The following is a 22,139-nucleotide window of genomic DNA, read 5'->3' on the forward strand; positions in this document are numbered from 1 at the left end:
GAGGGCTGTGCTGGATATACCACTGTGAGGGCTGTGCTGGATATACCACTGTGAGGGCTGTGCTGGATATACCACTGTGAGGGCTGTGCTGGATATACCACTGTGAGGGCTGTGCTGGATATACCACTGTGAGGGCTGTGCTGGATATACCACTGTGAGGGCTGTGCTGGATATACCACTGTGAGGGCTATGCTGGATATACCACTGTGCGGGCTGTGCTGGCACCCAACACCATGTTGCAGTGCAGGAGATTCCTCCTGCACGGCAACAGTCCGAGGCGTATCTAAGGCAAGGGGGGGGGGGGGCCCCATTTGGAAGTTCGCACCGGGGCCCTTAACTTTGTAGTTACGCCACTGGTGGTTAGCACTGTCGCTTTGCAGCACTGGGGTAAAATCGCACCACCACACGTGCCAGGATTTTGTATCATCTCCCCGTGTTTGTGTGGGTTTCCTCCGAGTTCTGTGGTTTTCTTCCACACTCCAAAGACATACTGATAGGGGACAGTGATGATGTCTGTAAACGCTGTGGATATAATATAAGCAACTAAAATGTTTATTAACCAGGAAGGGAAGGAGGGAAACCTGTTAAAGGGGTGGGAGAAAAAGGGAAAAGGGTCCCAGAATTCTGATACGTTTACATATAATGGTATACATACACTAGCTATTGAACCCGTTCTACGCCCGGGTGGCGAGCATTTATATTGGTATATGGTCTCCATCCTGGTATGTGCTGCTCCATCCTGCGCCCCCATCCTGTCATGAGCTGCTCCCTCCTGCGCCCCCATCCTGTCATGTGCTGCTCCATCCTGCGCCCCCATCCTGTCATGTGCTGCTCCCATCCTGCGCCCCCATTCTGACATGTGCTGCTCCCACCCTGCGCCCCCATTCTGACATGTGCTGCACCCATCCTGCGCCTCCATTCTGACATGTGCTGCACCCATCCTGCGCCTCCATTCTGACATGTGCTGTTCCCATCCTGCGCCCCCATTCTGACATGTGCTGCTCCCATCCTGCGCCCCCATTCTGACATGTGCTGCACCCATCCTGCGCCTCCATTCTGACATGTGCTGCTCCCATCCTGTCATGTGCTGCTCCCATCCTGCGCCCCCGTTCTGTCATGTGCTGCTTCCATCCTGCACCCCCGTTCTGTCATGTGCTGCTGCCATCCTGCACCCCCGTTCTGTCATGTGCTGCCCTATTCTGTCATGTGCTGCTCCCATCCTGCGCCCCCGTTCTGTAATTTGCTGCTCCCATCCATATGCCCCATACGCTGCTCCATTATGGTTGATGGCCCCCATAAGATGCTCCATAGTATATGCCTCATATGCTGCTCCATTATGGTTGATGGCCCCCATAAGATGCTCCATAGTATATGCCCCGTACACTGCTCCATAATGGTTTATGGCCCCCATAAGATGCTCCATAGTATATGCCCTGTACACTGCTCCATAAAGGTTTATTAAGATGCTCCATAGTATATGCCCCGTAGGCTGCTGCATTATGGTTGATGGCTCACATAAGATGCTCCATAGTATATGCCCCGTATGCTGCTGCATTATGGTTGATGGCTCACATAAGATGCTCCATAGTATATGCCCCGTACACTGCTCCATAAAGGTTTATGGCCCCCATAAGATGCTCCATAGTATATGCCCCGTACACTGCTCCATAAAGGTTTATGGCCCCCATAAGATGCTCCATAGCATATGCCCCGTACACTGCTCCATAAAGGTTTATGGCCCCCATAAGATGCTCCATAGTATATGCCCTGTACACTGCTCCATAAAGGTTTATTAAGATGCTCCATAGTATATTCCCCGTAGGCTGCTGCATTATGGTTGATGGCCCCTATAAGATGCTCCATAGTATATCCCCCATACGCTGCTCCATAAAGGTTTATGGCCCCCATAAGATGCTCCATAGTATATGCCCTGTACACTGCTCCATAAAGGTTTATTAAGATGCTCCATAGTATATTCCCCGTAGGCTGCTGCATTATGGTTGATGGCCCCTATAAGATGCTCCATAGTATATCCCCCATACGCTGCTCCATAAAGGTTTATGGCCCCCATAAGATGCTCCATAGTATATGCCCCGTATGCTGCTCCATAAAGGTTTATGGCCCCCATAAGATGCTCCATAGTATATGCCCCCTGTATGCTGCTGCATTATGGTTGATGGCCCCCATAAGATGCTCCATAGTATATGCCCCGTATGCTGCTCCATAAAGGTTTATGGCCCCCATAAGATGCTCCATAGTATATGCCCCGTATACTTCTGCGATATATATAAAAAAAAAAATAACATACTCGCCTATCGTCGCTTGGCGCCGTGTGCTGGGGGGCCTGAGCAGGCAGGGACATCGGCGTGCTGTGGGGGTCAGGTGCCGGAGTCGCCGCTAGCTCAGGCCCCCGACACTTGCTATAGTCACCTAGCCCTGATCCAGCGCTGCATGCCGCTCCGTGTTCCGGGACCTCTGGCTGTGACTGTTCAGTCAGAGGGCGGCACGCATTAAGCGCGTCATCTCGCCCTCTGAATTGTGAACGTCACAGGCAGAGGACCTGAAAGATGGAGCGACGCGCAACGCTGGAACAGGACAGGTGAATATAGCTTATACTCACCCTCCTGCCACGTCCCTGCTTCTCTCTTGGAGATCGCGGTGTGCGTTCAGTGCTTACGCATACCGCGATCTCCTGGGAGCGTCACTCTGTGGGGTCCAGACTGCGCTTGCGCAGTCTATAAAGGCTTCGGACAGAGTGACGCTCCCAGCCTTATATTATAGATATACATGTATCCAGGGTAATTGTTCTGGTAATTATTTGGTAAAATAAGCTAGGGCTTAGATTCAGTGGAATAGCGACAACATGTTCCATAGCATTGTACATAGTGTCCCCCCACATATTATTTTTCTTCTCTCAGAGGTTGATCAATTGCCATTGACTTTGGGAGCCAGTGTTTAATATATATATATTCTAGAATATGCATGGCCACGTAGTATATTGCCCAGCCACGTAGTATATTGCCCAGCCACGTAGTATATTGCCCAGCCACGTAGTATATTGCCCAGCCACGTAGTATATTGCCCAGCCACGTAGTATATTGCCCAGCCACGTAGTAGATTGGCCAGTCACGTAGTAGATTGGCCAGCCACGTAGTAGATTGGCCAGCCACGTAGTAGATTGGCCAGCCAACGTAGTATATTGCCCAGTCACGTATTGCGCAGCCACATATATAGCACACCCCACGTAGTACGGTGTATTGCCCAGTCATGTAGTATATTGGCCAGCACAGAGCCACGTAGTATAGAGACGTAAAAAAATAAATAAACATATACTCACCTATAGCCCGTTGAAGTCCTGCTATACTCACCCTCCGCCGCCTTTCTCGCTCCTCGCCACGCTCCCGGGACCGTTCCATTGCAAGCAGCAGCTTGCGGTCCCGTCCCAGGGCTGGTGTGAGCAGGACCTATGATGACGTCGCGGTCACATGACCGACCGTGACGTCACGGCAGGTCCTTGTCGCACACCAGCCCTGGGACGGACCGGAAGCTGCCGCTTGCAATGGAGCGGTCCCGGGAGCGTGGCGAGGAGCGAGAAAGGCGGTGGAGGGTGAGTATAGCAGGGTTTTTGTTTTTTTTATTATTTTTAACATGACATATTTTAACTATTGATGCTGCATAGGCAGCATCAATAGGAAATAGTTGGGGACACACAGGGTTAATAGCTGCGGTAACGGAGTGCGTTACACCGCGGGCCGTTACCGCTGCCATTAACCCTGTGTGAGCGGTGAGTGGAGAGGATTACGGAGCGGACGCCGGGCAGTGAGTGCAGGGGAGTAGGGAGGGAGTAATCGGACTGTGCCCGTCGCTGATTGGTCGCGGCAGCCATGACAGGCAGCTGCCGAGACCAGTCAGCGAAGGAATAACCGTTACAGGAGGACAGACAGACAGACTGAAGTGACCCTTAGACAATTATGTATATAGATATATATATGTGCTTGAAATAGGCCTGATACTATCGCACCGGGAGTGCGGTGGAATGAACCTCTGTGTCGGGTACAGCGCGCAGTTGTGGCTGTTACTGGGCATGTGCGGGAATAGCGGAGACGTGTATGTCACTGGCGCAGTTCGTGGCCGCTAGTGACACTGCTGCGGTGCCTTCTGGGATTTGGGGACAGCGGCCGGCAGTCCCAACTGGCGGTTATATACAGTGGGGCAAAAAAGTATTTAGTCAGTCAGCAATAGTGCAAGTTCCACCACTTAAAAAGATGAGAGGCGTCTGTAATTTACATCATAGGTAGACCTCAACTATGGGAGACAAACTGAGAAAAAAAAATCCAGAAAATCACATTGTCTGTTTTTTTTAACATTTTATTTGCATATTATGGTGGAAAATAAGTATTTGGTCAGAAACAAAATTTCATCTCAATACTTTGTAATATATCCTCTGTTGGCAATGACAGAGGTCAAACGTTTTCTGTAAGTCTTCACAAGGTTGCCACACACTGTTGTTGGTATGTTGGCCCATTCCTCCATGCAGATCTCCTCTAGAGCAGTGATGTTTTTGGCTTTTCGCTTGGCAACACGGACTTTCAACTCCCTCCAAAGGTTTTCTATAGGGTTGAGATCTGGAGACTGGCTAGGCCACTCCAGGACTTTGAAATGCTTCTTACGAAGCCACTCCTTCGTTGCCCTGGCGGTGTGCTTTGGATCATTGTCATGTTGAAAGACCCAGCCACGTTTCATCTTCAATGCCCTTGCTGATGGAAGGAGGTTTGCACTCAAAATCTCACGATACATGGCCCCATTCATTCTTTCATGTACCCGGATCAGTCGTCCTGGCCCCTTTGCAGAGAAACAGCCCCAAAGCATGATGTTTCCACCACCATGCTTTACAGTAGGTATGGTGTTTGATGGATGCAACTCAGTATTCTTTTTCCTCCAAACACGACAAGTTGTGTTTCTACCAAACAGTTCCAGTTTGGTTTCATCAGACCATAGGACATTCTCCCAAAACTCCTCTGGATCATCCAAATGCTCTCTAGCAAACTTCAGACGGGCCCGGACATGTAATGGCTTAAGCAGTGGGCCACGTCTGGCACTGCAGGATCTGAGTCCATGGTGGCGTAGTGTGTTACTTATGGTAGGCCTTGTTACATTGGTCCCAGCTCTCTGCAGTTCATTCACTAGGTCCCCCCGCGTGGTTCTGGGATTTTTGCTCACCGTTCTTGTGATCATTCTGACCCCACGGGGTGGGATTTTGCGTGGAGCCCCAGATCGAGGGAGATTATCAGTGGTCTTGTATGTCTTCCATTTTCTAATTATTGCTCCCACTGTTGATTTCTTCACTCCAAGCTGGTTGGCTATTGCAGATTCAGTCTTCCCAGCCTGGTGCAGGGCTACAATTTTGTTTCTGGTGTCCTTTGACAGCTCTTTGGTCTTCACCATAGTGGAGTTTGGAGTCAGACTGTTTGAGGGTGTGCACAGGTGTCTTTTTATACTGATAACAAGTTTAAACAGGTGCCATTACTACAGGTAATGAGTGGAGGAAAGAGGAGACTCTTAAAGAAGAAGTTACAGGTCTGTGAGAGCCAGAAATCTTGATTGTTTGTTTCTGACCAAATACTTATTTTCCACCATAATATGCAAATAAAATGTTAAAAAAACAGACAATGTGATTTTCTGGATTTTTTTTTCTCAGTTTGTCTCCCATAGTTGAGGTCTACCTATGATGTAAAATACAGACGCCTCTCATCTTTTTAAGTGGTGGAACTTGCACTATTGCTGACTGACTAAATACTTTTTTGCCCCACTGTATGTAGATATTTTATAATTTGTGACCAGGCTCCCAGAACTTTAGGCGATGGGACTTGCAGTCGTGGCATGTGTGTGACACTATAAACATTTGGTGACTGCAGGAAAGCAAACCTGGCAAAGTTAGAAGTCAGACAGAACCTTCCAGCTTCAAAATGTTCCCTTATTGTGCAGTTAGTTTTGTGAAAACTTGAAGAGAACCTGTCGCCTGTGGGAAGAACAAATCGCCTGCGTGGTTACGTGTGAGGGTCCCGCATTTCAGAGAAAAAAATATTAACGATCCATCCGGGGACCTAGGGCGAGAAGAGAGCGGCCTGGTGCCGTCCTGCCACTGTGTTCTGCTCTCTGGGATTGACAGGTTTCTTGTGGAGGAGACTTGTCAGTCACTTCTAGCCGCACTGGGATAAGCCAGCCAAGGGTGGTGTAAGGACTAAGACTAGCCTAGTCTCTACCCATGGCCAGACCTCTTGAAATCATATTTTCGCTGGAATGCTTTCAAGAAAAATATACAGCAGTATAAATTATATTTTCTTTATTGAAATCCCTTCTTAAATGCTTAGGAGTCCAGTGGGCGGTCCTACTTGGTGACAACAGGTTTCTCTGTATACACAGGTTGCTAGTCACAGACTTGGACCGCCCACTGGACTCCTAAGTGTGAAAAAAGAAGGGATTTCAATGTATGAATGATTCCCATACTTCAGCCTGTGCTTTCTAGCCTTCTGTCTAGGGGTCAGGCACCAAGTTCAGTGTAACAGGTTCCTTTGTCAGTTGAAACTTATTAATTTTGTAAAAAAAATTTTTTTAAATTTTGTGATAACTTTTTTTCTTCTTTTTCTTCCCAAATAAATGAAGGTCACAAAGCTTGTGTCATTGTGAGCAGTTATTACGCAATCAGGAGGCAGAGAGAGGGATTTCCCAAAGGAAAAGTGTGTATGTGGGTCAAATCCAGAATGTCACGCTCATAAAGCCAGACAGAAACCACAGGCTTGTAATAAATTACCAGATGATGAAAGAGCCGCTGATGTCATCACCTGAGAGGAACTCGGTACATATGCGGACATGTCAGCTAGGGCCATGCAGGAGGGAGCAGCCGGCCCCAGCTCTGTGCACCCCCCGGCCAGCCGCCCTGCTACTCTGCTGTGCACCCCCCGGCCAGCCGCCCTGCTACTCTGCTGTGCACCCCCCGGCCCGCCGCCCTGCTGTGCACCCGCCGCCCTGCTGTGCACCCCCCGGCCAGCCGCCCTGCTGTGCACCCCCTGGCCAGCCGCCCTGCTACTCTGCTGTGCACCCCCCGGCCCGCCGCCCTGCTACTCTGCTGTGCACCCCCTGGCCAGCCGCCCTGCTACTCTGCTGTGCACCCCCCGGCCCGCCACCCTGCTACTCTGCTGTGCACCCCCTGGCGAGCCGCCCTGCTACTCTGCTGTGCCTCCCCCGGCCTGCCGCCTTGCTACTCTGCTGTGCACCCCCCGGCCCGCCACCCTGCTACTCTGCTGTGCACCCCCCGGCCCGCCACCCTGCTACTCTGCTGTGCCTCCCCCGGCCTGCCGCCTTGCTACTCTGCTGTGCACCCCCCCGGCCAGCCGCCCTGATACTCTGCTGTGAACCCCCCGGCCAGCCGCCCTGCTACTCTGCTGTGAACCCCCCGGCCAGCCGCCCTGCTACTCTGCTGTGCACCCCCCGGCCAGCCACCCTGCTACTCTGCTGTGCACCCCCCCCGGCCCGCCGCCCTGCTACTCTGCTGTGCACCCCCTGGCCAGCCGCCCTGCTACTCTGCTGTGCACCCCCCGGCCAGCCACCCTGCTACTCTGCTGTGCACCCCCCGACCCGCCGCCCTGCTACTCTGCTGTGCACCCCCCGGCCCGCCGCCCTGCTACTCTGCTGTGCACCCCCTGGCCAGCCGCCCTGCTACTCTGCTGTGCACCCCCCGGCCAGCCGCCCTGCTACTCTGCTGTGCACCCCCCGGCCAGCAACCCTGCTACTCTGCTGTGCACCCCCCCCGGCCCGCCGCCCTGCTACTCTGCTGTGCACCACCTAGCTTCAACTCTGTGTACCCTCCCCCAGCCACCCTGCTACTCTGCTGTGCACCGCTGCTTTGCTACTCTGATGTGCACCACCTGGCTCCAACTCTGTGTACACCCCCCCGGCCAGCCACTCTGCTTACTCTGCTGTGCACCCCTGACCCCAGCTCTGTGCACCCCCCCAGCCAGCCGCCCTGCTACTCTGCTGTGCACCCCCCGGCCCGCCACCCTGCTACTCTGCTGTGCACCTCCCGGCCAGCCACCCTGCTACTCTGCTGTGCACCCCCCGGCCCGCCACCCTGCTACTCTGCTGTGCACCCCCCGGCCCGCCGCCCTGCTACTCTGCTGTGCACCCCCCGGCCCGCCGCCCTGCTACTCTGCTGTGCACCCCCCGGCCCGCCGCCCTGCTACTCTGCTGTGCACCCCCCGGCCCGCCGCCCTGCTACTCTGCTGTGCACCCCCCGGCCCGCCACCCTGCTACTCTGCTGTGCACCTCCCGGCCAGCCACCCTGCTTACTCTGCTGTGCACCCCCCGGCCCGCCACCCTGCTTACTCTGCTGTGCATCCCCCGACCCGCCACCCTGCTTACTTTGCTGTGCACCCCCCGGCCCCAGCTCTGTGCATCCCCCGGCCCGCCACCCTGCTTACTTTGCTGTGCACCCCCCGGCCCCAGCTCTGTGCAACCCCTGGCCTGCCGCCCTGCTTACTCTGCTGTGCACCCCCCGGCCCGCCGCCCTGCTACTCTGCTGTGCACCCCCTGGCCAGCCGCCCTGCTACTCTGCTGTGCACCCCCCGGCCAGCAACCCTGCTACTCTGCTGTGCACCCCCTCCGGCCCGCCGCCCTGCTACTCTGCTGTGCACCACCTGGCTTCAACTCTGTGTACCCTCCCCCAGCCACCCTGCTACTCTGCTGTGCACCGCTGCTTTGCTACTCTGATGTGCACCACCTGGCTCCAACTCTGTGTACACCCCCCCGGCCAGCCACTCTGCTTACTCTGCTGTGCACCCCCGACCCCAGCTCTGTGCACCCCCCCAGCCAGCCGCCCTGCTACTCTGCTGTGCACCCCCCGGCCCGCCACCCTGCTACTCTGCTGTGCACCTCCCGGCCAGCCACCCTGCTACTCTGCTGTGCACCCCCCGGCCCGCCACCCTGCTACTCTGCTGTGCACCCCCCGGCCCGCCGCCCTGCTACTCTGCTGTGCACCCCCCGGCCCGCCGCCCTGCTACTCTGCTGTGCACCCCCCGGCCCGCCGCCCTGCTACTCTGCTGTGCACCCCCCGGCCCGCCGCCCTGCTACTCTGCTGTGCACCCCCCGGCCCGCCGCCCTGCTACTCTGCTGTGCACCCCCCGGCCCGCCACCCTGCTACTCTGCTGTGCACCTCCCGGCCAGCCACCCTGCTACTCTGCTGTGCATCCCCCGGCCCGCCACCCTGCTTACTCTGCTGTGCACCCCCCGGCCCGCCACCCTGCTTACTCTGCTGTGCATCCCCCGACCCGCCACCCTGCTTACTTTGCTGTGCACCCCCCGGCCCCAGCTCTGTGCATCCCCCGGCCCGCCACCCTGCTTACTTTGCTGTGCACCCCCCGGCCGCAGCTCTGTGCAACCCCTGGCCTGCCGCCCTGCTTACTCTGCTGTGCACCCCCCGGCCCGCCACCCTGCTTACTCTGCTGTGCACCCTCCGGCCCGCCACCCTGCTTACTCTGCTGTGCACCCCCCGGCCCCAGCTCTGTGCACCCCCCGGCCCGCCGCCCTGCTTACTCTGCTGTGCACCCCCTGGCCCGCCACCCTGCTTACTTTGCTGTGCACCCCCCAGTCCCAGCTCTGTGCACCCCCGGCCCGCCACCCTGCTTACTTTGCTGTGTACCCCCCGGCCCGCCGCCCTGCTTACTCTGCTATGCACCCCCCTGGTCCGCCACCCTGCTACTCTGCTGTGCACCCCCAGGCCCGCCGCCCTGCTACTCTGCTGTGCACCCCCCGGCCCGCCACCCTGCTACTCTGCTGTGCACCTCCCGGCCAGCCACCCTACTACTCTGCTGTGCATCCCCCGGCCCGCCACCCTGCTTACTCTGCTGTGCACCCCCCGGCCCGCCACCCTGCTTACTCTGCTGTGCATCCCCCGGCCCGCCACCCTGCTTACTTTGCTGTGCACCCCCCGGCCCCAGCTCTGTGCATCCCCCGGCCCGCCACCCTGCTTACTTTGCTGTGCACCCCCCGGCCCCAGCTCTGTGCACCCCCTGGCCTGCCGCCCTGCTTACTCTGCTGTGCACCCCCCGGCCCGCCACCCTGCTTACTCTGCTGTGCACCCTCCGGCCCGCCACCCTGCTTACTTTGCTGTGCACCCCCCAGCCCCAGCTCTGTGCACCCCCGGCCTGCCGCCTTGCTTACTCTGCTGTACACCCCCTAGCCCGCCACCCTGCTTACTCTGCTGTGCACCCCCTGGCCCGCCGCCCTGCTTACATTGCTGTGCACCCCACGGCCCACCGCCCTGCTTACTCTGCTGTGCACCCCCCGGCCCACCGCCCTGCTTACTCTGCTGTGCACCCCCCAGCCCGCCGCCCTGCTACTCTGCTGTGCACCCCCCGGCCCCAGCTCTGTGTACCCCCGGCCCGCCGCCCTGCTACTCTGCTGTGCACCCCCGGCCCGCCGCCCTGCTACTCTGCTGTGCAGAGCTACGCGCACATTCACCCCTGATCTAATGATGGCTTTAAGCACTTTTGATTCTTTTCTTGTTGGTGATTGAACACTGCGTTCTTGTGTGCTAGTTCTTACACAATTAATTAACACACGTTCCCTACCTGTATTCTCTTACATAAGTATGGAATAGCTAGAATACTTTAGAGACTCCTGCTGGCATAAATAAAATGTGCTTATCTGTGAGACAATTACTGTAATTGAAAAGTTCATCTCTGAGAAGGGGCAGACGTGTTACCTAAATGGCCACTAGGGGCACTGCTTCCATGCAGTAGATACTGTACTGCATGAAAACGTGTTGATCCGGAGCGATCGCTGATTTGCAGTGATCCATGAGGTTTACGTCTGATCACTGATGTTATTATATGAATGAAAAAACGACACATGTAAGGGGATAATCCTATTTTTTATGTTGATTAGGCTTCTTTCACACTAGCGTCGGAATCTCCCTGTCGCAATGCGTCGGGGAGAGATTCCGACGCTAGCGTTTAACGCTTTGCACAATGGGTGCAGCGGATGCATTTTTCCGGCGCATCCGCTGCCCCATTGTAAGGTGCGGGGAGGTGGGGGCGGAGTTCCGGCCGCGCATGCGCGGTCGGAAAAAGCGGTCCGTCGGGAGAAAAAAACGTTACATGTAGGGTTTTTTTTCCCCGACGGTCCGCCAAAGCACGACGCATTCGTCGCAAGACGGATGCGAAGTGTGCAAATCCGTCGCAAATGCGTCGCCAATAGAAGTCTATGGGGGAAAAACGCATCCTGCAAGCACTTTTGCAGGATGCGTTTTTTCTGCAAAACGACGCATTGTGACGGATTTACAAAAACGCTAGTGTGAAAGTACCCTTACTGTGTCTGTGGATTACACTGAGGTTTCTGAAATCCAAGAAATGACCCGGTCTTGGTATCTGTGGTCTCCATGGCATATACAGAAGGGTGGTGGGGGATTGAACTTGCAGTGCCATGTCCTAACAGAATAGTCTTTCATTGTGCTGGGAGCTGAGCACAGAGAATGTAATCAGATAAGGATGAAAGAGGCTTTATACCAAATACAGACAGCAAGTTGTGTATTTCTCAGGCCTGTCCCTCTGCTGCAGCCTGCACCTTGGCCACAAGTCATGCTCCACAAACTCCTTCTTTCACATGTGATTTTTATATTCTGCGCCATTTCTATATTATTTAGCGACAGAAACTGGCCCCTTATCCATAGACTTTAATGTCATCCATGGTGGTATATGGCAATGTAGTCAGACAGTATGGTTGGCACGAACCGGGTCTCTTGTAGGGATTATTATTGCACACAATATTGAAGGAAAGCCAAGGCACTCCAAAATTGCAGATGAGATGTAGTACGTTACTTTTATTGACTTATCCAGACGTGTAAAAAAAAATATATATATATAATCTACTATATAATTGACTAAGGGTCACTTCCGTCTGTCCTTCTGTCTGTTTGTCACGGATATTCATTGGTCGCGACCTCGGTCATGGAAATCCAAGTCGCTGATTGGTCGCGGCAAAACAGCGACGGGCACGCTCCTTACTCCCCTCCAGTCACCACTCACACAAGGTTAATGCCGGCAGTAATGGACCGCGTTATTCCGCGGGTAACGCACTCCGTAACTGCTTCGATTAACCCTGTGTGTCCCCAACTCTTTACTATTGATGCTGCCTATGCGGCATCAAAAGTAAAAAAATGTAATGTTAAAAATAATAAAAAAACAAAAAACCTGCTATACTCACCCTCCGTAGTCCGCCGAGCCGCACGCGCCTGCTGCCATCTTCCGTTCCCGGCGATACATTGCAAAATTACCCAGAAGACTTAGCGGCGAGACCGCTAAGTCATCTGGGTATTTTCGCAATGCATCCTGTGAACGGAAGATGTCGGCAGCTGTGCACGTATCGCCGGAGCTTCACTGGGTCCCAGGGGGTGAGTATATAACTTATATAACTATTTTTTATTTTAAAGGGAACCTGTCACCCCCAAAATCGATGGTGAGGTAAGCTCACTGTCATCAGGGGCTTATCTACAGCATTCTGTAATGCTGTAGATAAGCCCCCGATATAACCTGAAAGAGGAGAAAAAGAGGTTAGATTATACTCACCCAGGGGCGGTCCTGCTCCGATGGGTGTCTCAGGTCCGGAACAGCGCCTCCCATCTTCATTCCACGATGTCCTCTTCTGGTCTTCACGCCGCGGCTCCGGCGCAGGCGTTCTTTGTCTGTCCTGTTGAGGGCAGAGCAAAGTACTGCAGTGCCCAGGCGCTGGAAAGGTCAGAGAGGCCCAACGCCTGTGCACTGCAGTACTTTGCTCTGCCCTCAACAGGGCAGACAAAGTAAGCCTGCGCCGGAGCCAGAGCTGGGTGAGTATAATCTAACCTCTTTTTCTACTCTTTCAAGTAACATCGGCGGCTTATCTACAGCATTACAGAATGCTGTAGATAAGCCCCTGATGACGGTGAGCTTACCTCACCATCGATTTTGGGGGTGACAAGTTCCCTTTAATTATTTTTTTTAACAGGGATATGGTGCCCACAGTGCTGTATACTACGTGGGCTGTGTCAGATACCGCGTGGCTGCTATATACTACATAGGCAGTATTATATACTATGTGGGCAGTGTTTTATACTACGTGGCTGTGCTATATACTATGTGGGCTATGTTCTATACTGCATGCTATATACTACATGGCTACTGTTATATACTGCGTGGGCAGTGTTATATACTACGTCGCCTGTGTTATATACTGCGTGGGTTGTGTTATATAGTACGTGGCTGTTATATACTGCGTGGCCACTGTTATATATTGCGTGGCCTGTATTAACGCATCGGGTATTCTACAATATGTATGTATATAGCAGCCACATAGTATATAGCACAGGCCACGTAGTATTTGTCTGCTATATACTACATGGCTCCTATATACTACGTGGTATATGTATTGGCCAACGTTTTGGTCCAGATTAGAGCTTGATCATAGCCCCCTAAAAAAAAAATAAAAAAAAAAGTGTCCTGTAGATGAGTAGTTTATTTTTTCCTTTTAATCTCCTTCTGTGATCAAGATCTGATATGGCCTAACCATTTGCCAATTCTGTGTTGATGATGACTCGGTGAATGGAGGAACACTTTCTCATCTGCAGACGGCGTACTATGGTATGTGGTAATGGTCTTCTGATTGGGTGACTGTCAGTGAATGAAAATGCTGCGCTTTGTATGTGCACACGTCAGGATTTCTTGCAGAAATTTTCCTGACAAAAACCGGACATTTCTGCCAGAAATCCACATGCGTTTTTACCGCAATTTTACCGCGTTTTTGGTGCGTTTTTTGTGCGTTTTTCCCAAATGCATAGAATCGCTGGAAAAACGCAGAAAATCCGCAAAAATAATGAACATGCTCATTTTTTTACCGCAATGCGTATTTTTCGCGGAAAAAACGCATCCATGTGCACAAAACATGCAGAATGCATTCTAAATGATAGAATGCATAATGTATGCATTTTTAATGAGTTTTTATAGCGTTTTTAGCGCGAAAAAATGTGGAAAAAAAACGCAAAAAAACCTGAACGTGTGCACATAGCCTCAGACTGCCAGTAAAAAAAATTATAATTAGGTGTAGGTGATTTCTTTCATCTTTCTTCTCTTATCTCCTATGATGGACATTTGAAGGATATTGCATACTATATGGAGGCCACATGCTATCACATCGGGAGGGCGGTAATGTCACGATGGGGGCAGGCTTTGCAGCGTTAAGAATCTCTCCCCCCCCATGTGCTCACCCACCTAGCCACTCTCTCTTTCCCCATGTGCTGACTTCTCCCCTCTGTGCTCTCTCCTTTGACCTGTCTACCCCATGTGCTATATGCCCTGTTTTTGTCCCAATGATGCTGTTGCTCTTCAAGGGTCTAATTTTCCCGTTGTTGTCTTTGACGTTGTGCCTTTGCTGTTTCCTTTCATTATCATTGGCGTACTTTTTATGAGGAGCCATGTTGGAGTTGATATTTGCTTTTTAAAGGGGTTTTCCCACGAACGAAAGTTAATTTTAAAAATTGTCTGTGTCTGAACGTGTACAGAACATACCACAGCTCCTGGGCAGGGGAGGAAGCAAAAGACAATACTGACATTACAGCAAGAGATCGCAGAGGATACATTTTGTGAGGTAAAATATTGTTGAAAAACAGTCAGTGAAATATTTTACCTCACAAAATGAATCCACTGTGATCCCCTGCTGTAATGTCAGTATTGTCTTTTGCTTCCTCCCCTGTCCAGGAGATGTGGTATGCTCTGTACACGATCAGTCAATTTTTAAAATGATCTTTCGTTCGCGGGAAAACCCCTTTAATGTGACCGACTTCCTCTGCTTGTAGATACATCGCCCATCTGCCGCCGGGATCAGCCGAATGATTCACTGCACCTACGTTCGTGCAGCCGCAGTAAATCAGACCGCCGCCATCTTTGTGCAGACAGCGGCAGTCACATTAAAACTGTGCATGCGCTCCTCCTGTACAAAGATGGCGGTGGCCAGTGAATCATTTGGCTGATCCCGGCGGCATGTTTGCGACGGTGTTCCGCTGGTGGTACCGCGCAAGAGGCTGCGTACAGCATATACAGTGTGTGTGTGTGTGTGTGTACGGCGTATACAGTGTATATAGATCTTAGAATTCCAAGCGGCAGAAGTTCACTGACCGCCATATTGCGACACCCAAGTGATGGGTGACTCAATATGGAAACTGCTGATGGTACCAGCCTCCTGCGCGGTACCACCAGCACTGTCGCACCACACACACACACACACACACACACACACACACACACACACACACACACACACACTCACACACACTGTATATGCTGTACGCACCACACACCGGACACATCTGGATGGAACAGGATGTGAAGACATTACAAGGTAAGTATATATTAAGATACTGTAGTGCAGACTTTTCATATTTTGTACGTGTAGTGAGGGAGTATGTCCAACTGGACGGGTGTACCGATATACACAAGAAACGTTCAGCTTGTTGTCTGGTCCCTTTTATTTATATCTGTTTCAGTCTTTTTAAATCTCATCATCACAGAACAAGGTTTTTGGTGAACTGGTCTAGAAAAGTTTATTTGAAAGAGTAATTCCAGTGGAAAGAGTAGATGTGTAGATATTGATAATGATGCTCTCGGTATTTAACATTAAAAACAAAGTATTAATTTTATATGCCATTTTATACAGTAATTATCTGCTGAGCACTATCATAGGCTCCATTTATATATATTTATATATATATATATATATATATATATATATCTTTATATATATATATATCTTTATATATTTATATATATATATATATATATATATATATATATATATATATATATATATATATATATATATATATATATATATATATATATATATATATATATATATATCTATATATATCTCTGACTATATCGTGGGAAGCTCAAAACCCACGAGTTTTGGTTGGAGAGTTGGACCAATTTCTGCTCCAAAAAACACTTGAGGAAACAAAAACCCCTGTGAATTTACCCTAAAATAACTGTATGACCCCAGAGAGCTTTTTCCCCCGCTGTCTGGTAGTACACTGCCTGCGCTTGCCGTTTCCCTGCCTTTCTTATGATTGAGATAGCGGGCTTTTATGAGAGTTTGTATAATGGTTGTCATTTCCACTGTGCATAGAACTGAGATGGGTTTACCTTCAATTGAGTTAAATGAGTAATGCTTACAAGTGGCTTGGTTTTCAGTACAGATTTTTTTTTTTCATTTTTAAATATATATTTTTACTAGAAAAAAATAATGCACTTTGTAATCACCCGATTATGGCAGAAAAATGCACACCACTTATCATTCAACCTTCAGCCTTGAACACTTGTTAGATAATACGTCGTACCGGCTGCTTTTACAGCTGCATTGTAAGAATTTTTTTGTAATTTTTTTTTTCTGTCAGAGTAGAATGTAATTTGTGCGATTACCTAAAAGATAGCCTCAAACACAAATCTGCCATTCCTTAAATGTAATTTTGCTTGTTCGGATAATCGTGTTTACCTTGGCAGTACCATGAGCAGTCTGTTGTATTGTCTATCTATCTTTCTATTCCAGATCTATTTAATCTGTATTTATTTACAAATGTTCTGTATTGTTTAGTTCTCTCTCATATCTATCACATATCTTATTTTTCCGTCCATAACTATATCTATTATCTATCTATCTATCTATCTATCTATCTATCTATCTATCTATCTATCTATCTATCTATCTATCTATCTCATATCTTTCCATTTATCGATCATCCTAATTGCCCATTCAGACTCACCGATTATTGGGAACAAATTTTTTGCCAATTATTTAACTTGTCGCTAGTTTCTCAGGTGATTGGATCCTTCATGCCAGCATTGAATTCCTCATCCTTGGCAGCACACCGTCCTGTGCAAACAGATGATGTGCTGCCGATAGCAATATTTTACATGCAGAGGACAATCGTATTAACAATCATTCTGTGCGTGTAGAATTTTGGTCGGTCTGTCTATATAGAGACTGTTTGAAAAGTCACCAATTGGCTTTTATATAGCCAATCAGACGGACGTTTAGGCTATGTGCACACGTTGCGGATTGTATGTGCTTTTGCTCCGGTTTTTCGCAGCGAACACGCATACACAACTCAGCCCATTGAATTCAATGGGATTCAGCAATGCTATGCTAATGCTGTGTATTTTTCCGCGGCAGAATCGCATCGCGGAAAAATACGTAGCATGCTTATTCTTTGTGCGGAATCGCAGCGATTCCGCACACATAGGAATGCATTGATCCGCTTACTTTCCGCATGTGGCTATGCCCACCATGCGCAAAGTAAGCGGATCATGTGCTGATGGTACCTGGGTGTGGAGGAGAGGAGACTCTCCTCCAGGCCCTGGGTACCATATCCCTGTTATGAAAAAATAGTTATATACTCACCTTCTGGCGGCCCCCGGATCCATCTCAGGCCTGAGCGATGCTCCCGTTCCCAGTGATGCCTCGCGACAATGACCTGTGATGACGTAGCGGTCTTGCGTGATGCTGCGTCATCTGGGGTCGTTGTCGCGAGGCATTACTGGGAACGGGAGCTGCTGGGAGGATCGGGAAGGCTGCGGGGGCCGTCGGAAGGTGAGAATATCACGATTTTTTATTTTTTTTATTATTTTTAACATTATATCTTTTTACTATTGAGGCTGCATAGGCAGCATCAATAGTAAAAAGTTGGTCACACTTGTCAAACACTATGTTTGACAACTGTGACCAAGCTGTCAATCAAGTTTCCTAGTGATGCTACAGATCGCTTGGAAAATGCTAGCATTCTGCAAGCTAATTAATGCTAGTGTTTAGCGTGAAAACGCATTCCAATTCCGCATGCGTTTTACTTGCGGCAGGGAGTTGCGGAATTGCCGCGGCAATTCAGCAACGTGTGCGCATAGCCTTAATGGTAACAGAGGAGTCGTTTGTCGCTACACGCAGTTGTTGGATTGCTTGTTGATCACTGGCTTGTGTAGGCCTCCATTTACACGTTGCAGACGTAAAAGCGCAATGTTCTACAGCAAGCTGCACTTTTTTTGCTACTGCAATGTGTGAATGGAGCTTACAACATACTGGCAATCATCTGAAGAACAATCTGCCATTAGCTCGTCCTAGTGGGCCCTTACAGATCTTCTGCTCTTATGTCCTAGTGTGTGTTCATACAAAGCGTTATTTTTTCAAGTAGGTTTGGAGCGGGTCCGTTCTGAAAACTGCCTGAGAAAGCATAGAGAAAATTCCCAAAAGAATCAGCCTATTAATTTCTTTGTAAAAATTACTTGCTGTTCATATGATCAGGCTTTTGAACATCATCTAACCACTTAAGGCTTCAAAAAACTCAAAGTGAGCGAACCAAAAAGCCTAAGAACTTTCCACAACAAAAAACGTTTACAAACCTATTCAGGAAATGTCTGCGTAATGTGCACACAGGATCTTCAGGGAGAAAAACTGCTGGCCTTTCCTTATGTGGTTTCCACTGAAAAAAGCCTTGTTTGTTTAGCAACGTTGTGTGAACATACACTTAGAGGTTTTCTTTCTGTAAGCAGATTGTAGCCCTACTGGCAGAAGGTAGGAGGATATTTTAGTAAGAATAGTGATAGACCACAAATCACACTTCTGTTTGCCAGATCTGCATTCACAGTGTTGGCTATGATGGTATTGTGACTCCTGTCCGCCCAATAGGGCATGTGGAGAGGCACAACTGCACTCCTTGTGGGCCAGGTGCAGGGCAACCATCCGGCCCTACCTAGCCTGTGTATGGCTACCTTATAGCACGGTGCACACTGTTCGCTGAGCAGATGGCAGGAGTGTGTGTCAGCCGGGACATTTCATTATAATGCCTTATACCATGTCATTTATGAATAAACATGAACTTTAATAAGGTTTTCTTTTTTTTACCTTCTAGTAATAAGTCTGATGCTGAGGGAAGTGCACAAAAGAAGAAAGCTGTTAAGGTTAAGCCTGAAGGTGTGGAAGGTTCAGATTTGGACAAAACTACTACTAATACTGCTACTACTACTCCTCCTCCTCCCCCTCTTTCCCCACCACCAGAGGAAGAGGATGACTCTGGCATCCAGGTAATAAGAGGATGTAAATTACTTTTATAAATGTGTATAGATGGTTAATGCGAGGTGCTCGCCCTCACCCCATCCTCCGTCTCCACACTTTTCTCATCCACTTGTATTATATCCTATTGTAACCGGAGCGGTGGTTGTGTAGTCAGCTGCCATATTGATGCCCAGCACAGTGGTCAGTATCTGGTGGCACATATTGGGCAAGTCCAGATCCATATGCCAAATAAAGCTTTATGTTCAAAGAACTTAAAACAATAAACTTTTTTTTAATAATTTTTCAGAAAAGACGGTCCAGCAGGCAGGTGAAGAGGAAACGCTATACCGAGGATCTGGAGTTCAAGATTTCTGATGATGAGCCGGACGATGCTGATCCCTCCGGGAGATATTCTCCATCCAATACATCGCAATCTGAGCAGCAGGTTAGATTTTTTTTTCCTTCACTATCTCCTCTCTGTCTTGAATATATTTTTATGCTCATTCTACAATAGCCCTCTTAGGAGTAAGGCATCAGGCATGGGGAAATCCACCCTGCCCAACACCTCTCGTCATCGGCCTCTGCTGTTGGAGAACACATCAGAGGGCCTTATTTAGCCAAAATCGGGGGACTGAGCACTTCCAGCTCTTGTGCGTGGCCAGCTGTAGTTGCTGGGCATCGGCCATTAATGAAAGGGGCTGCCTGTGTAGGCGGACGGCGTGCTCTTACTACGTACACAGATTCAGGGTTTCTTCATGCTTCTGTGTTGGTAGTGCACTTGCTCTCTCGAGCTCGGATTTGCCATGGCAGAAACTAAGAAGTCTGCGAATCAAAGTGTTCTTTGAACCATCACAAGCCATTACCGTCCTTCCTTTCCTGATGTAGCCGCGCTTGTGAACATTGAGTCAGCAGAAAATTGCCTTAATAGAAAGCATTGGTGTATTTTACAGCCTGGAGCGCAGGACTTCAGTAACCAACCGCTGCTATAATGTCTGATTCATTACTCTTTATTTTTCTGCCATTAATGTAAGTGGCGTTATCTCGCCAGTCTCCTGTAAAGTAGGTTTCATGGGTAATGTCTCCTAGTGAGATGCCAGGGATGGCATAACGCCTGTGAGGCAGTGGCATAGCAAACTTTTCCTCAGTATTTACATAAATAAACATCAGTTATAAATCAAATCATGAAATTGGCGACTCAACTATCAATGCTCTAAAACGGGAGAACCACGAGTCAACAATAGCCAAAGGGTTAACAAACACATATAGTTTATTGAAAATTCTAATTTTCACATAGAGCAAACACAGTATTCCTATATAGTAGATAATTTAAAAAGATTGTGACTACATCCAAAGATACGAAAAATGACCCAATAACACAGTCCGGGACAGTAACAAATATTGCCACTGTTAGTAAATATGCAGCAAACGTGCTGTTACAATATACATGTTGGTGTCTGCCGATATATGGCGGCACAACCTAATATAAGCACATTAGTGGTGCTAGTGAGGTCGCCATATACCTGTGTGCAACAGGTGCGACAGGTGAAGTAAAAGGGAAATGAATTACCCATATGTAGTAGAAGTCCCGTCTGCATCCTGGTCACGTACCCCAACGCGTGTTTCGCGTGCAATTATTACCGCTTCCTCAGTATTGCCTACTAATGTGATTGGCAGAATAAACCTTTGCGTCTTGACACAGACGCAGCATATGTGGGGCAGTCATAACCCGTGTGATTAGGGATCACAGTAATTATAAAGGCGCTAAGATTTTAGCAGGGCTACTGGAAAGCCAGTGCTATGGGGACTCTGGGATTGAGATCTGCATAAAGCCTTAGAATAAGTGTCAGTACAGCTGACCATACACATTTAATTAAAAGTGACTAAACCTTCCAATTTATCGGGACCGTCCTATTATCTACTATGTATTGCATATTCTGCTGATGTGCATTTGGTAGATGTCGATGGAAAGAACGATCGAACATGTTGAATTTCACCCAGCCCAATACTTTGTTCTATTTGGAAGCAGCTTACTTCCCACTCTTTATTAAGACATGCACACTCTGCCGAAACAAGAGTGCATGTGATGGGTTTGTTGGAAGGTTTAAAGGGGTTGTCCAACACTTGGCCAACCCCTTCCCACTTACGATTTGTCCCCATGTAAAATAACCACCTGTAGTCCGCTTCGGTGCTGGTGCCATTCCAATGCCAAGGCCTTGGGGTTTGTGTGACATTATTATGTCACGTGAGCCCTGCAGCCAATCTGTTGCGGCTGATGGCCGCTTCACTCTCCTTTCCTTTGGAAGAAACTGTCATCAGGAGGAGGTCAGAGAGCATCAGCAGCTCTTCACCCAGATGTCAGTCTGAAGGAAGTGAGTGTAGCTGTATATTAGCAGCTGCTGATTGGCTGTGGGGCTCAGGTGACCGAATCGCTGGAAAGGCATCGGAGGCGAGTACAGGCTGTTATTGTACATTGGGGAATATAATCATTTAGGACGAGTTGTCCAAATAGTGACAACCTCTTTTTAGTTCGGCCATCTTAATTTGGACTATATTAGTTATACTGTGATACTCTTATATTGGGAGTAGCAGATGCTTAAACTCTACTTCATCTCTTATGAAGCCATGATCTGATTCATGTGACAATAGGTGGCCTATCCGTTCCAACTTTGAAGACCTGTTTTTTGTTTTGTATTTTTGTACTGATTTCTCTGGTCGCCGGGTGCCATGCTCAGGAGCTTGTGCTGATCAGGTCATTCGTTGAGCTCTGCTCCCAGGCATTGGTGCCGGTAACTGGATTCGGAGCTGGTTCTTTACGCAGCCAATATTGGAGTCATGTGTCTAGAACATCAAATGCAGGTTTTTTTTTGTTTTTTGTTTTTTTTTTTTATTTGGAAATTTTATTTTAAGTAACTGAGCATATTCCTTTTTTCCCCTCGTTAGGAGTCTCTAGATGCGGAAGGACCTGTTGTGGAGAAAATAATGAGCAGTCGTGTAGCAAAGAAACAGGTGAGTCTGTCTTG

At 49.4% G+C, this 22,139-nt stretch overlaps 1 protein-coding gene across 1 annotated transcript in view; it reads left to right on the forward strand.

The window, feature by feature from the left end:
- Positions 1-22,139, forward strand: part of CHD7 (chromodomain helicase DNA binding protein 7) — a 177,585-nt gene that overhangs the window by 115,637 nt on the left and 39,809 nt on the right. The window contains exons 4-6 of the mRNA XM_069731389.1: positions 18,977-19,148; positions 19,427-19,564; positions 22,060-22,125. Coding sequence (XP_069587490.1) covers positions 18,977-19,148; positions 19,427-19,564; positions 22,060-22,125 — 376 coding nt within the window. The remainder of the gene's footprint in view (positions 1-18,976; positions 19,149-19,426; positions 19,565-22,059; positions 22,126-22,139) is intronic.

The sequence above is a fragment of the Ranitomeya imitator genome, chromosome 6 (genome assembly GCF_032444005.1).
Source record: "Ranitomeya imitator isolate aRanImi1 chromosome 6, aRanImi1.pri, whole genome shotgun sequence".
Taxonomy (NCBI): Eukaryota; Metazoa; Chordata; class Amphibia; order Anura; family Dendrobatidae; genus Ranitomeya; species Ranitomeya imitator.